Consider the following 13,733-nt stretch of genomic DNA (forward strand, 5'->3'; position numbering starts at 1 on the left):
GTTTTACTCCTCACAAAAAGCCTGATTATGTATATTTGCACACTGAATCCAGATTACACACTAGCATTTCATTATGTTTAATATGAAAAAGTGGTACCAAGAAAAGTGGATCCCCTCTGCATTGGCAGACTACTGCTGGACACTGAAGAGTGATGTTCCTTAGGCCAGATATAGGCAATAATCATACACTGTACATTTTAGAAGCACATTTGCACATACTGTAAGTGTAATAACTTTATTAGCCTTATTTATAAATAAGTAATATATAATTAATGCAAAAAGTAATTGCCCTGTCACTTAAAAATCCTATGTGACAACATTTCTAAAAACAGATGCAAATTCAGGATATAAAGTATTATAACATCCACCTATTTTAGTTTGCGAAGGTTTTGTTATTCACTGTCATTTTTACTTTCTGAGCATTGAGACACCACATTTAGTTTTATCTGATTCTCTGTATGGGCCCCGTTATGGTAGCATACTGACAATAACACACACACACACCTCTTCACTTGTCAGGCTATATGTATGTATAGTTCAGACTCAGCTTGGCTCCCTGGTTATCACCCTCCACTAATGACCTCTCCCTACACTTAGTAGGAGGTGCTAATCCCCTCCTTAGGCTAAGGGGCTAACGATGTTACCGGGCACTGGGCAGGGTCAGTTCTGATTGCTAAATCCTGAACATAAACTAAAGCAGTAGATAAGCAAAACCTGTTGCACTTGTTTTTACCAATACAAGCCTAATCTGCTTTTTACACAATTCCTCCTGGAGGAAAGACAAACCTCGGTAGTTTAAAGAATGCAATCAACATACGGTAATTATGCATTTAGTAGTTTACTAAGGAAATTTTTCTGCTGTTTTATGCTTCCTTACATTGCACCTGAGCAAGCACAAATAAAACTACAAGATTTACATATATAATATATGTATATAAAATCATGACTAAATCCGTAAACAAAATACTTTAAAATGTGTTCTCTCTCTCTCTCTCTCTCTCTCTCTCTCTCTCTCTCTCTCTCTCTCTCTCTCTCTCTCGTATGCTTATTGGCTAGGCGAAAAGACTGTCGTAAAAGCTCCTTTGCAGCAACAATGGCGAGTACATCGACAAAAATTTACGGCAGTGAGGGGCAAGAAAAGACGTGGTGCAGGGAACTCATAGGTGCTTACCTGAAGCCCAAATTGAATTGCGTTTTAACGTGGGAATGCGTCTATTTTATTCGAAGAAGCGGGTCGATTAAAGACTCCTCACTTGAAGAAACTGGCTTCCGTTGTTTCCTTTTATAACTTGTAGCTCTGATCTGAATGAGGTGGAATGGCTGCAGTGCCGACGGGGCCTAGCGGTGCATTGCCAGCATCCCCGGTCGAAATTATTCCCTTCCCCGGGGATGGATGCGCTGGACCTGGGGAAGGGGAGAAACGCGTGATAAAGAAGGAATCGGTTATTTCCAACGTTGGGAAAGAAGGAGATATCAGTGAATGTAAACGAGAGCGAGAGAATAACCAGAGGTACTTGTTCTCGGAGATACACCCCCACTGTCCAACGTTAGACCGGCAAGTGAACGGTTTAAATTGTTTTGGTGTGGACGGCTTTACGCAAAACTACGAGGACGGCAGCCTTGAAGAACTAAGACTGGTAATGGACCACTGTGACAAGCATATAGGAGTTGCAAAGAACAATTCAAATAGCGTTCAAAATAATAACGACCGAGAGCAGCGAGATCACCGGCTCCGTTTTCCTTGCTACGATATGAACACAAACAGTGACAGCAGCATTCACGGAGTCCTTAAATTATCCCGAACTGATGGCAGTCCAAGCCATTCAAGTATTGGAGATGAAATTGGTAGTAAAAACTCAAGTGTGATCGCAGAATGTTGTCCGAGGCCTGACGAAAGGCCTGGAGTAATATCTCAAACGGGGGCTGATGTACCATTGGAGGAGCTGTCCAGACTAGACTTGAACCACTCGTTCCTCAGAGAAACGAGGCGAAGTGAAGAGATTAATTATGTGCGTTATGAATCCGAACTTCAAATGCCAGGCATTATGAGACTTATAACCAAGGATTTGTCCGAGCCTTACTCTATATATACGTACCGGTACTTTATCCACAACTGGCCTCAGCTCTGCTTTCTGGTACGTAGTCAAGTCAAAGACCTGGTCACTTGTGTGTTGACTAAAATATGGGGGGAAATGCTAAATGTTATTATAAAATTATGCAATGTTTTACCATTATTATGTTCAATGTAGTTAAAATATCATGTTTCGTTCCATCCAGGAGAATGCTTCTTTGTCTTTCAGCTCTCTCATACAGGCATTAGAATTAGGCCTAATAGGTATGCTAAAGTATTCCAAGAATGGCAAATGAAAGCAGAGTTGATCTGTTTGGTGTCAAGGGTTTCTGCAAACACTGAATTAGATACTCTATATATAATCAGGGTATGTTTACAGTTACTGTTGGAACACCTACAACAATGTTAACCCTGCAACACAGAGGCTAACATTTGATTAAATCCATGAATCTACAGTTTTCCATCATACTCTATGCCAGGATATTTTTCTCCCAAGGTTGATAACAAATTGAAAAGCAGTAATCTTTTAAGATTTGATTGTTGGAGTACATTGGTCCACAAACTTGAACATTTTACAAATGCATTTTGAAAAGCTGTTCATCATTCTTTTGTCCTGATGGTTTCATTCTTTTATAGGCCAAACTGTGTGATATTTACATTTATGGCATTTAGCTGATACTTTTATCCAAAGCGACTTACAATTAGGAGTGAGTACAACTTAAGCAATTGAGAGTTAAGGGTCTTGCTCAGGGGCCCAACAGTGGCAACTTTTTATTGGTGGGGCTTGAACCAGGAACCTTCCAATTACAAGTCAAGTAGCTTAACCACTGAACTACCACTGCCTGTAAACAAAACAACATTTTTATCCTTTAGATGGGTTTAATCTAATTAAACAGAGTAATGTGTTCTCACAAATGAGCATTCATTTGTGTGGGTGTTATGATTCACAGGCGATGGTAGAGGAGGAGTGTGTGGGGGCTATTGTGTGTAAGCTAGACATGCACAAGAAGATGTTCCGGCGTGGGTACATCGCCATGCTTGCCGTGGACTCCAAACATCGTCGAAAAAGCATTGGTGAGTGTCACACTATTTAAGCTATTGGCCTTTTATTTAAAAAAATAATTTCTTTTTAAAATAAAGAGTTCTGTTGAGTTGGGTTTTAAGAGGGCTGTTTGGTGAGGTGGGAAATCCGTCCTGCGTGAGTGTACAGATCGACTTGGAAAATGGCCTTTTTTATTCATTGTTGTGCTACCTTGTTGTAGGTACTAACCTTGTTAAGAAAGCCATCTATGCTATGGTGGAAGGAGACTGTGATGAGGTGACTTATTGTCTTTTCTTCTTACTCATATGAACTGATTGGGTCTCATGCAAGAAATACTTAGTATTCATATAAGCACTTTAAGAGAATCTTCCACATTTAAACAGTATTCTTCCATTTAGTTTTCTTTTATGTATAGACAAAATGTATGAGTGAGGTACAGTCACGAACAGTCATGTACTACTGTTTCCCAAAGGAAAAAAACCTATGTGCCAGATAATTTAATTAACTTGAATAAATTTGATCTTAACAAATCAAGTACATTTGCTGCAATTATCCATTTGAAAGTAGTATTTGACTATTTACTCTGACATTCTCATTTATTTGATCCACTAAGCCCTGACATAGTATAATGTTGCACATGGCCATGATGCCCATTGGTTTTATATACACTGACAAATAAGACTTCAGTTCACATTCTATTACATTCTTATGAACATGCTTATGTTCTTTAACAGTTTAGTACAAGAAATGTAAGATAAAAATACAAAAATGTTCTTGCATTGGGTCCATTGCTTGATGATCTTATATGGATAAAGCAGTCAGGTTGCTAAAAGACGAGAAATAGTAATAGTAATTTAAGAGCTTATTTATACTTTCTAATCAAGATATTATTTATTCTCCTTTAGAATTCTCTCTCCAACCATTTGCATTGTCTGTATTTCTGTGTTTGTACAAGGTGGTGCTGGAGACAGAGATCACAAACAAATCTGCCCTGAAGCTGTATGAGAACTTGGGTTTTGTGAGGGACAAGCGGCTCTTCAGATATTATCTCAACGGCGTGGATGCTTTGCGGCTCAAGCTGTGGCTACGCTAAGCTCTGTCCCTGTCAGATGTTGTTTTCCTTCAACAGGCTAACAGTTAACAGCAGACTTCACAAATTCTGTAGCCCTGGGGCTCAGATACTCAAGGCCACATTTGTCTTTGCTGGTCAAGCAAACTGAAGGACTATATATATATCTCTGAGAGACGGGGGGGGGGGGGGGGGGGGGGGGGGGGTGATGATGATGATGATGATGATAAAAGAAGAAGGTGTTTAAAACCCCACAAGTGTAAAAGGCCTCTACTATGCTCAGAGTCCTGTGTCAAGGTAAAAACAAAGTCTGTTTCAGTAGTTTAACAGAATGGAAAAGATCCAGCAGATACAAAAAGCTGAACTGAACAACAGCTGAAATAAAGACGTGACCCAGTAAAGGACTGGGCTCATGATGGTGGTGAAGTGTTTGTGTTTAAATTGAGGCTTGTAATAAGACATATTTTTTATGTCTACTTATACAATGGCTTAGGGGCTTGAATGCTGAGTGGAGCTTTGTTCTTTATGTAGTCTGCTGACATGGATGTGAGCTTGCTTGCTGTGAGGGTTTGCTGTGAGTTGTGTATTTACTGTGTGGTAGTAATGTGCACATTGATGAAGCTGTGTGGTTTGTGTATTAGTGGGAGGGTGTAGCCTGCTAAATCACCCTGAGTCTCTGAAGCTTTTACTTGATTTCACTAAACAGATTACTCCAACTAAAAGACAATTCTCCAGCCATGCCTTAGGCAATTTACCATGTGCTGAGGATGGTTCTAGGGACAGTTCAGTTGATGATGACAGCTAAACAATGAGCAAACAGAGGGTACAGAAATCGGAGAAGAAACACTAACAAAGTTCTGAGCTCTTGAACTTGACTAATGCTATTACCATATGCATCAAATATTTGCTGTTGGAGTTGATGCCAGGCTGAATATATGAAAGAGTGGTAGAAAGTGAAAGCTTGCAAAATTCAGGATGGTTTACAATTGGCTGGGGAATGTGTGAAATCTGCGTGAAATTCTAATTGTGTAAGAAGAGCATAGGAGTCTCTACTTAAGTTGCTGTTCTCAATGCCTATGAGAATGTCCTTGTATTTCAGACATGGACAGTCTTGTATAATAAGACCTCAGCAGAATAAAATTACACCTCCCCATATTTTATTCGACTTGTTACCACACATCTAAAATATGAGCTGTTGCTTCCAGCAATGTCATTAGTATGTAATTTCTGTTTTTTCCCCCTTTTATACACAGTAACTAGACAGTTTTAATGTGGGATACGAGAAGTGATGTACCACAAGTCTGAAGGGTATAGGCTTCCATGTCTTGCCTAGTGCATAATGTAATGCCAGCAGTAAGCAGTAATGGAACAAGTGCTGAAAACTACATTCACTTAGTTGTTACTTTAGGGTGAATACACAAAAATGTTTCCATCCTTGTTTCAGACAAATGGAAATATTGCCATCAAAAAAAGGAACAACATTTCTGCTGGCCAGCAGTGCGATTAAAGTTTCTTACTGCATCAGTGAGCACAACCTCAGTTCTAACTCCTTTAATTAAAGTAAAGGCAACAATGGAGAAAAGCTAGTCACTCTCGACACCAGAAAAGGCTGAATTAACACACAATAGTACATGTTCTGAGGAGGTGTATGAGTAATCAAATTCTTCTGCAGAGACTGATTCAAACATTCATACACTCATGGCATTCATTGGATATCCAATAACAGATTTTGTTTCACAATTGTCTACATTTCCTGAATTGAGTGAGCATGTGTCACCTTTTGCTGGCTGTGATCCTGACAGTCTGTAAACAGTACACCAATCTACAATTTTTGCTCTCACCCCCTTTAGTAAGCCAAATTCCCAGCAACTTTGGAAAAATGCTGTTTTTATGTGCTGTTATCCTAAATCTGTTTTTTTTTTTTGGTTTTTTTTTTCTCACATGCATACTGAAATACTACCAGTAACATTATATTTGATGAAGGGTATGGGGAATAAAAAAACATTACACTAAACTCAAGTGGACCCATCACAGTATTTGATCTCACAACCAAGTCCAGAACCGTAACCCAGTTTCATTGAAGGAGTGGAAGTGTGGCACACTGCATTTCGTTTAGGAAGATTAAATATACATTTATTCTGCCACTTATTATTTAAAGTATATGGAAAGATGTTGCACTTTGATTCAAAATGCTGCTGGTATATGTACTTATGTGCATGTCTGTGTGTTTGATTGTTGTTTTGGTTTTTTTTTGGTTGTTTTTTTTTTTAAGTTTGCCTCCTGGATGTTCCCAGTATATGGCAACAGATACTTCATTGTGTGCTTGTATTAATCAGAGTAACTGCACTCCAAACACACAAATACAGTGCTACAACATGGACAGGAGTTAGGGTTGAGTCACTGTGCCATACTGTGAGGTATGTGTTTTGGGGGGAAAGGTAGCCAGTGTCAGGTCTGGGTTTAGGGTTAGTTTAAGATAGGCGAGAGTGGATGAGTGTATTTGTGTGTGTGGTTTTGTTATCTGAATTTTGTTAAGCTAATTTAAAATCGTCTTTTGTTGAGAAGGAAACAGTGGGCTGTTTGGATTTTCTCTGTGATCATACTGTCATCCTGATATAAACGTTCTGACTATCATCTAGCCATTTTGATGCCACCCTCAGGGGAATTCAGCTCACAGTGCCCAACCTCAGAGAACATGAACTATTGATAATGGGCTGTTGTGGGACTGTCCATCATCAGCAAGGACATCAGTATCGACTATGAAGTCTGTGAACAAAAGAAAAAGACACAAGGGCCCACACTACATTTAATGGCTCTTTGACTAGTATTGTCAAATAAGTGTTTTGTCATGGATATTGATTTAACTGCATCGACATACTTCTGTAAAGATGAGATTTAAACATGATCATTTCATAGCAAACAGGACTTACTTGGATTCCTTGGTGCTCTTCATTTAACAAGTTGACAAGTGGGAAAATTCTCGCACCTAAATCTTGAAATTGTCCTTCGCCTACTTCTAGAGTTTGATGAGACAGTATTATTACTGAAGGAATAAGGGGTACCTGACAGTATGCCTGGATGTACCTCAGACTTGGGTGACCAGAGCAACTAGAGTTGGGGTAGAGAAATGAGCTATTGTTTATTAATGCAGATGGTTAATTATGGATGCAGAACATGCAGAACTGTAGTTTCTCATGTATTTTGTTTTGTGAGGGGTTCAGGAAGATGTTTTGCATGACATTTTTATTATGCTTCTCTAGCCCTGTTTTACGTTTGATTTAAAGTGTCACAAGATCTTTTATTTAACATCAATAGGAAAAAAAATAAATTATTTGATTTTTTTTCTGTGATGCAGTATGATTTTTTTTCTACATTTCTTTATTTATTGAAATGCTTGAAAAAGAAATTCTAAAAAATCACTACAAATTAGCAGTACATTTATTTTTGATTCCTAGGTCTTTTAATGTAAAACAAAGCTTGATCTTCATACAACAGAAATAACAAGCAACTTAATTATAAATACAGAGGGCATGTTGTCACAAAATGTTTTAGTTAATGGCATACAGGTATTAACTGTAATAACAGCAAAAAAAAAACATACAGCAAACATGGTCCATGTACTGTTTAAAGTTGATCACACTGTTTTGCATTTATGGAGCATATGTTTACTGTAGCTAACTTTTAGATATTCAGGAGGAAGTAGAAGGATCAGCAGTGTACAATGTCACATCAGTGTTGGATGTTTGTCTCTTTAAAACAGCTTAAATTTTCATAATGATCCAAAGCTTACATTAACATGAACTCAAGACATGGGTTGTTCATGATGATCCACAGCTTATGTTAACATGAACATGGCTATTTTGGCATGAGAGAAGCAGATGTCTCTCACCAGATGAATGATGCAATTTAAATCATTTTGAAAATGTTATCAAAGGTGCTTTCTCTTTCCCATAAAAATGTAGATTTATCCATTTTCCTTCTAATGAAGTAAGATATTTATACTAAATTCACTCCTGCTTTCAGTATTTACAAATAGGAAAATGAAATATGAAGAAATGCTGAGTGAACTTCATACATTAAATATCGTAAGGAATATGTGTATTTGTATACAGCTAGACAGTTAGTGCAATGCTAACTTCACATAACAGCCACTTGCTTACTTATTTTATATGTGCTGTTTGGACTTGGTTGAGAATGTGAAATGGCTAAGCCTGAGTCCTGAACGTGGATGGATCTTCCATCCTCATGATACTTTCTGCTCTATGCCAAACATGGGGACGGATCTGTTTCTAAAGGCTGATTTTGGGTGGGTTCACAATTCGTCCTCTGAGCTGTCAGCCAAAAGCATTGCTTGGTCTGGTCCATTCCTCACTTCCTTCAGCTGCTGCAGCGCACAAATGCACATGGCACATAATGATGTGAATAGATACAATTGCTGAACTCAAGTATGTTGGCTGAATGTTATGTAGACAAATCATATATATGGAATATGGAAGGGAACTACTTTAAGGTGTATTTAGCTTTTTATTGTCTCCTCTCTTATTTACCTTTCTCCTCTGGTGTTTGAAGCTGCTCTGCCTCTTGCGATGGATCATCCTGATGCCATAAAGAGCACCAACGATAAGTAGTGCGCCAGCTATACCGATGCCAACAGGTGCCAGCATACTGGAAACATTTCCTGCCTACACCAAAATGAAGAGTAGTCATTCAGGTTGCTCTAGACTGCTACCATAAAACGTCTTGAGAGGCTATTTACCTTTTCTCGGATAAGTTCAACCCAGCTGCGTACTGCAAGAATGCAAAGGAGATAAACATAAATAATTAAAATATGAACATTTCTATTTAAATAAACAAATGTTTGCTGTAATCTAATGGAAACAAGTATCACAATACAAGACGTATTTGACTCCATTCTCTACAAACAATTAAACACTGACTTGATAGTATTTTAAGTTCTTCTTCTAGACACTCATGCTTTACCCACTGTGTTTTGAATTCTAGTGGCTTTTTTAAAAGTAACTTTGGTATCTGACTCACTAAGTCCTTGGTTCTGATGCCCCCAGATCGGGGGCTGGGGGATAAGGCTGTAAGAACGTTGTGTAGTTATATGGGCAGGAGCCTCACTTATGTCCTCCCCAATCTCCTCTTCCTCAGATTCATCTACATCTTCATCCTCTTCATCCTCATCCTCTATAACACAATGACAGAAAATAAATAAACAAGTTAACTATTAATGTTTTTTTGTGTGTGTGAATGTGTAGTTATGCTGTAAGTACAAACCTTCAGATTCTAGCTCTTCCTGCCATGACTTTGGTTTTAACTCTGGTAAGCGAGTTGGTTCGATGTCTGTAATTTGCTGAGTGGGGGCTGAGGAAGGTGAAGACGAGAATGGAAGTGATCCCACAGAAGTCGGGATGACATCTGTACCTAGAAGAACCGGTTATTTTTGTAAATGCCTTTTACATTTTCATTTTTCTATTTCCTTTTAATTGGGCCATAGCCTGTTTCCAGTGAAGTAGGTCTCAGATGTCAGTACCTATAGTGCAGCAGGGTGTTGACTATATGTCTTTTGGGATTTTTCTGAAGTTGATGCCTGTCACCTCTTACTGCAAAGCTACATTCTGCCTAACTCTGCAATATGTCAGACTGGATGATGTGCTATTTAATTAAGTAACCTAGGTAAAGGTAGGCTGTTACTAACACGTCACTGTATTGTGAACGGGTTATACATTGTGTTACAAACTTGCACAACGACAGTTCAAACTATTAAAATTATGTGATGACATGAGGATATATTGTGTCATTAAGCCCAGCATTAATTGTACATGCAGAACACATACTAGACACCAAAACATTTTATACACCCTCACTCTGTAGCTTCCCTGTCCTGTCACTATTCTCCAGGTCAGCTTCAGAGAAGGGTTTGTTGATTGGAATTTGAGACGTTATGAGAGTATCTGAATTCTCTGCACCAGACATCTGCCACGGCGATGGCCAATCAGATGGCCCCAGGAGAGAGACATCAGAAAGAGTGTGGTCTGCATCCATGGACTCTGCTTGCTCTAGCTCTCCCTCCTCAAGCATCCCTGTCATTGGTGCCATGGCGACAGACAGCTCAAATGCCAGTGCTGAGCTCCTGGGGGGCGTGACATCATCGAATGGCGCAAATATCAAAGGAAGGTCCTCAGAAGACATGGTTGCCTCTGGGCCCACCTCCTGTGACAAGGGCAAGATGCTTGCTTCTTCCACTGTTTCAACAAAGGTCATAAAAAAAGGGAAACAATGCTTTTTGTTTATTATGAATACTTTAGAAATGGTTTGCATCATATGGTAATAATATTTAGTAATCTGTCTGAAGAAAACCGATGAGCTTTGTTAGATTCCTAATTTAAAAAGATATGATACACAAATACTAGGCAAGAGTACATTACAAAATTTCAGGTTTGATGATCTAAATCTTCAACAATTTGTTATGGGTTGTTTTTCAAGAAATACCAAAATGACAACAAAGATTAATCACCTGCCGAGTCTTCTAAAGCTACATAAGCCTTTAGATATGACAGGAGCATGCTCAATAGCTTATACCCATCTTTATGTAGTAACTCAATTATTTCTAGAACTGACTCAAAAATAGAAAGTAATTAGGCTGTCCCCACAGTGGTTCAAAGTGGAGCACATAATCAAAGTCTATCTTTGTCATTCTCTGCACTCTTTTCATTCCTTTTTTTCCATATTGGACTTTCACAAACTCTTTGCATAAGCTTAGGAAGTCAGAATAAACTATAGAACTACTGCAGATACTGCAGTAAGTTCTCCGGCATGACTGTTAGCATTTGCATTAGCATACAAAAGAATCTAAAAATCATACTACTATTGTAGTTAATTGAAATTTTAAAAAAAAGTCCTAGAGACAAAAACATTAGAGATACATATACATTTATAATATAATGTAATTGCAATTCATAATGTGCTCACCTCCTTGCAAATGAAGTGACTCGGTCCAGGTGACTCCGAGCGCTGCCTGTCTGGAACTGAGGGTCAGGTCTGGCTGCAAGAATCCTGGTGTAACTGCTTTATCTTGGAGCTCTGAGGTTGTAAAGAAGCTTTCTTCTGCTACTCTCTCATTATCACCTGTAGCTCCTCTAGACTGTCCATTGGAACTGCCTGATGTTGTTAGAGATGTGACGACAGGACCGATGGCCCAGGGAGACTGAATAAAGAATGGGGGTTCAGTCGAAACTCCTCCCCAGTGCTTTGGACTAAACTTGGCAGATATGTTCTTCTTAACTCCCTTTACCTTCCATTCTTCAATTTCTTGAAAAGGAGTACTAGTCAGAGGCTGGAAGGTTCCCGTATCTTCCTCTGCGTTGTTGTAAAGCAGTCTTCCTGACCTCAGATTGTCACTGTGCCCCAGTTCAGCTTGTGTCTGTGCAGGTCTGTCATTGCTGACCCCATGAGATAGTTTAGATTTTCCATTCTGCACAGTGTATTTCTGTGTGTTGATTTGATCTGCTGCAGAAGTGGATATAGTGGTCAAACTAACCAAGTCTCTCATTGTATTTACATTTCCAAGCCCCAGTGTATGCTCCACAGCAGCAATGGATTCAGAAATAGTTGCAGATGAAGGGCTCTTGTTCTTTTCCTCAGATGAGCTTTCATCAATAGACTTATTAAAAGCTTCCTGGTATTGTGCATATGGTTTAGCCCTTGCATTAACTAAGCCCACCTGTCTATTCTGCCTGTCTGATACTCCTGTTACTGCATCCTCCTCTTCCTGTTTTGCACTAGGTAAGACCTCTGCTGTGCCTCTGGGTTCAAGCCATTCTGGTAGCCGTGAAGATGAATGCAGTTGCATCTGTGATATCATACATAGCTTGCCATTATGATGGCCTGCAAGATGTTCAGGGGTTTCTTTAGATCCTTGTTTGGTTCTGCCACAGTTCCTTGCCTGTGGCGAAGAGGTGCTCCCTAAGGGGGCACCCCAAGTGGAGAGACAGAGTTCAGCCAAAAAAAGAACTCGAAAAGTTTTACAATGCAGCATAGCTTAACTGACAGTTGAGCATGAACCTTGGGGGAATTAACCTCCTAAGAAAGGAGAGAGTTGGTCAGATCCAGTGTCAGAAAACACCTTGGAAAAATAGAAGTGAAAAAAAAAAAAGATTTTGTAGAAATACTTATTTCATTGCTTCTAATATATAAAATGTGAATAAATGTTCACAAAGCAAGACACAATTAATCATAAAAATCATTCTATAGTACTGCAGTAATTGTTTTCTTACATATCATTATGATAAGTAGGGTATTTCTTTTTCTTTCTCATCCACACAGACATCTCATGCAGAACCTGACACAGCACGCTGGTGCCCTCCTCCACACACAACCCCTAAAAATAGCCCTATATTCATTCTCCAAGACAAGCATCCTTACTACACAGAAATAGGATGGGCGTTCACTGAATTATAAAACACTATTATAATGAAATGTATAATGAACTATTATATCTTAAAAGTGTTTGACCACCGAAACCGCATTTAAAAGATTCATGAAATTCTCCTGCAGAAACCACAAGATTTCCTTCATGCAACGCTCGCATTTTAATGCTTTGTCACAACTGAGGTATAGCTTATCATTTTTACTCGTTCGAACAGTCAAATGCAATGAAATGGATATTTAATGATCAATGAGATCATGTAGATTATATCTCGGCGCAACAGTCAAATTGTCATATTTGTGATGCTACGTCAAGATGAAGTTAAAATGTCAAATCATTGACTAAGATATCTGAGTGACATATTTGTAAACAAACAGCCACATAAACGAGGAGCATTTATACACTGATTGTTCTGCACAGCATTCCATTACTATTTTTAAGACCCTGCAGTCCTTACCTGCCGATCAAAATTATTTCTGTAGCAGCCAATTCGACACCATCCCTACAGCAGTGTCAAATCTGGCATTCATAACATAACCGGGATTGACAGCGTTATTCTGGCAAAGCTCCGAATGCAATCCGTGCAAGACAAGGCGCGTGCCTGTGCGCGTCAGCCTTCCATATGACTACAGAACGTTTCCAGCACAAGTTCGTTATACCCTGACTGTGACTATTGTCAATAAACCTTTTATTGTTTTTGTTTTCTTAAATCTATTTTGTTGTAGGTTGCATTTACACTAATTTTGATATTTTTGATACGTTTTGGATATAGTCTTCTATACCAAGCTGTAGTGGCATGAGTAAATTTTATTATGTCATCATTGATGCACAAATCATGATAAACACCACCAAGCGTCCTTGGACAAAGTAATAGTTTGTCCAAAAGATTTCAGTTCAGGCCAACTGCCAAAATCCTACCAGAAGTAATAAAATGAGGAAAATATTATAACTGGTCTCAAATCAGCAGAAACAACTTGCTATGCTGTCTTATATATTGCCTTTTTGACGGCCTCATTTTCGTAAATAATAAAATATTGGTAGAAGTGTAAAAGATGGATACAAATATTTACTTAAAAAAGAATCAAAAATATCTTGATATATCAACAAGCATTTAATTAAC

At 38.7% G+C, this 13,733-nt stretch overlaps 2 protein-coding genes across 10 annotated transcripts; one reads left to right on the forward strand and one right to left on the reverse strand.

Annotated features, from left to right (window-relative positions):
* The first annotated feature begins 249 nt into the window (after positions 1-249).
* Positions 250-7,524, forward strand: LOC113569783 (uncharacterized). Of its 2 annotated transcripts, XM_026997808.3 has the most exons (4): positions 256-2,135; positions 3,022-3,145; positions 3,334-3,389; positions 4,069-7,524. In XM_026997808.3, exons 1-4 carry the CDS (start codon positions 1,317-1,319, stop codon positions 4,204-4,206), a joined length of 1,137 nt encoding a protein of 378 aa, XP_026853609.2. In that variant the 5' UTR covers positions 256-1,316; the 3' UTR covers positions 4,207-7,524. The 2 variants fall into 2 exon arrangements, with proteins under 2 accessions (XP_081574431.1, XP_026853609.2); XM_081718305.1 differs by lacking the exon at positions 3,334-3,389 and having other exon boundaries at positions 250-2,135.
* Positions 7,525-7,619: 95 nt separating this feature from the next.
* armh4 (armadillo like helical domain containing 4) lies at positions 7,620-13,235 on the reverse strand. Of its 8 annotated transcripts, none has more exons than XM_027033059.3 (8): positions 13,071-13,235; positions 11,158-12,310; positions 10,047-10,430; positions 9,463-9,609; positions 9,220-9,372; positions 8,939-8,970; positions 8,730-8,864; positions 7,620-8,563 (listed from the first exon to the last, which is right to left on the reverse strand). In XM_027033059.3, exons 2-8 carry the CDS (start codon positions 12,221-12,223, stop codon positions 8,495-8,497), a joined length of 1,986 nt encoding a protein of 661 aa, XP_026888860.3. In that variant the 5' UTR covers positions 12,224-12,310; positions 13,071-13,235; the 3' UTR covers positions 7,620-8,494. The 8 variants fall into 8 exon arrangements, with proteins under 8 accessions (XP_026888860.3, XP_026888785.3, XP_026851483.3 ...); XM_027032984.3 differs by having other exon boundaries at positions 7,620-8,566; positions 11,158-12,267; positions 13,071-13,233; XM_026995682.3 differs by having other exon boundaries at positions 7,620-8,566; positions 9,463-9,549; positions 10,155-10,430; positions 13,071-13,233.
* Positions 13,236-13,733: the final 498 nt, after the last annotated feature.

The sequence above is a fragment of the Electrophorus electricus genome, chromosome 7 (genome assembly GCF_041902795.1).
Source record: "Electrophorus electricus isolate QZ-2024a chromosome 7, ASM4190279v1, whole genome shotgun sequence".
NCBI lineage: Eukaryota > Metazoa > Chordata > Actinopteri > Gymnotiformes > Gymnotidae > Electrophorus > Electrophorus electricus.

Bases quoted from the DNA above. Each gene is read 5' to 3' on its own strand.
- LOC113569783 (XM_026997808.3), top strand. From the start codon at position 1,317: ATGGCTGCAGTGCCGACGGGGCCTAGCGGTGCATTGCCAGCATCCCCG. The intron at 3,146-3,333 runs GTGAGTGTCACA...ACCTTGTTGTAG, and splicing joins ACATCGTCGAAAAAGCATTG to GTACTAACCTTGTTAAGAAA. The intron at 3,390-4,068 runs GTGACTTATTGT...TGTTTGTACAAG, and splicing joins TGGAAGGAGACTGTGATGAG to GTGGTGCTGGAGACAGAGAT.
- armh4 (XM_027032984.3), bottom strand. From the start codon at position 12,223: ATGCTGCATTGTAAAACTTTTCGAGTTCTTTTTTTGGCTGAACTCTGT. The intron at 9,610-10,046 runs GTGTATAAAATG...CGGTTCTTCTAG, and splicing joins AGGGAAGCTACAGAGTGAGG to GTACAGATGTCATCCCGACT. The intron at 9,373-9,462 runs GTTTGTACTTAC...ATTGTGTTATAG, and splicing joins GGAAGAGCTAGAATCTGAAG to AGGATGAGGATGAAGAGGAT.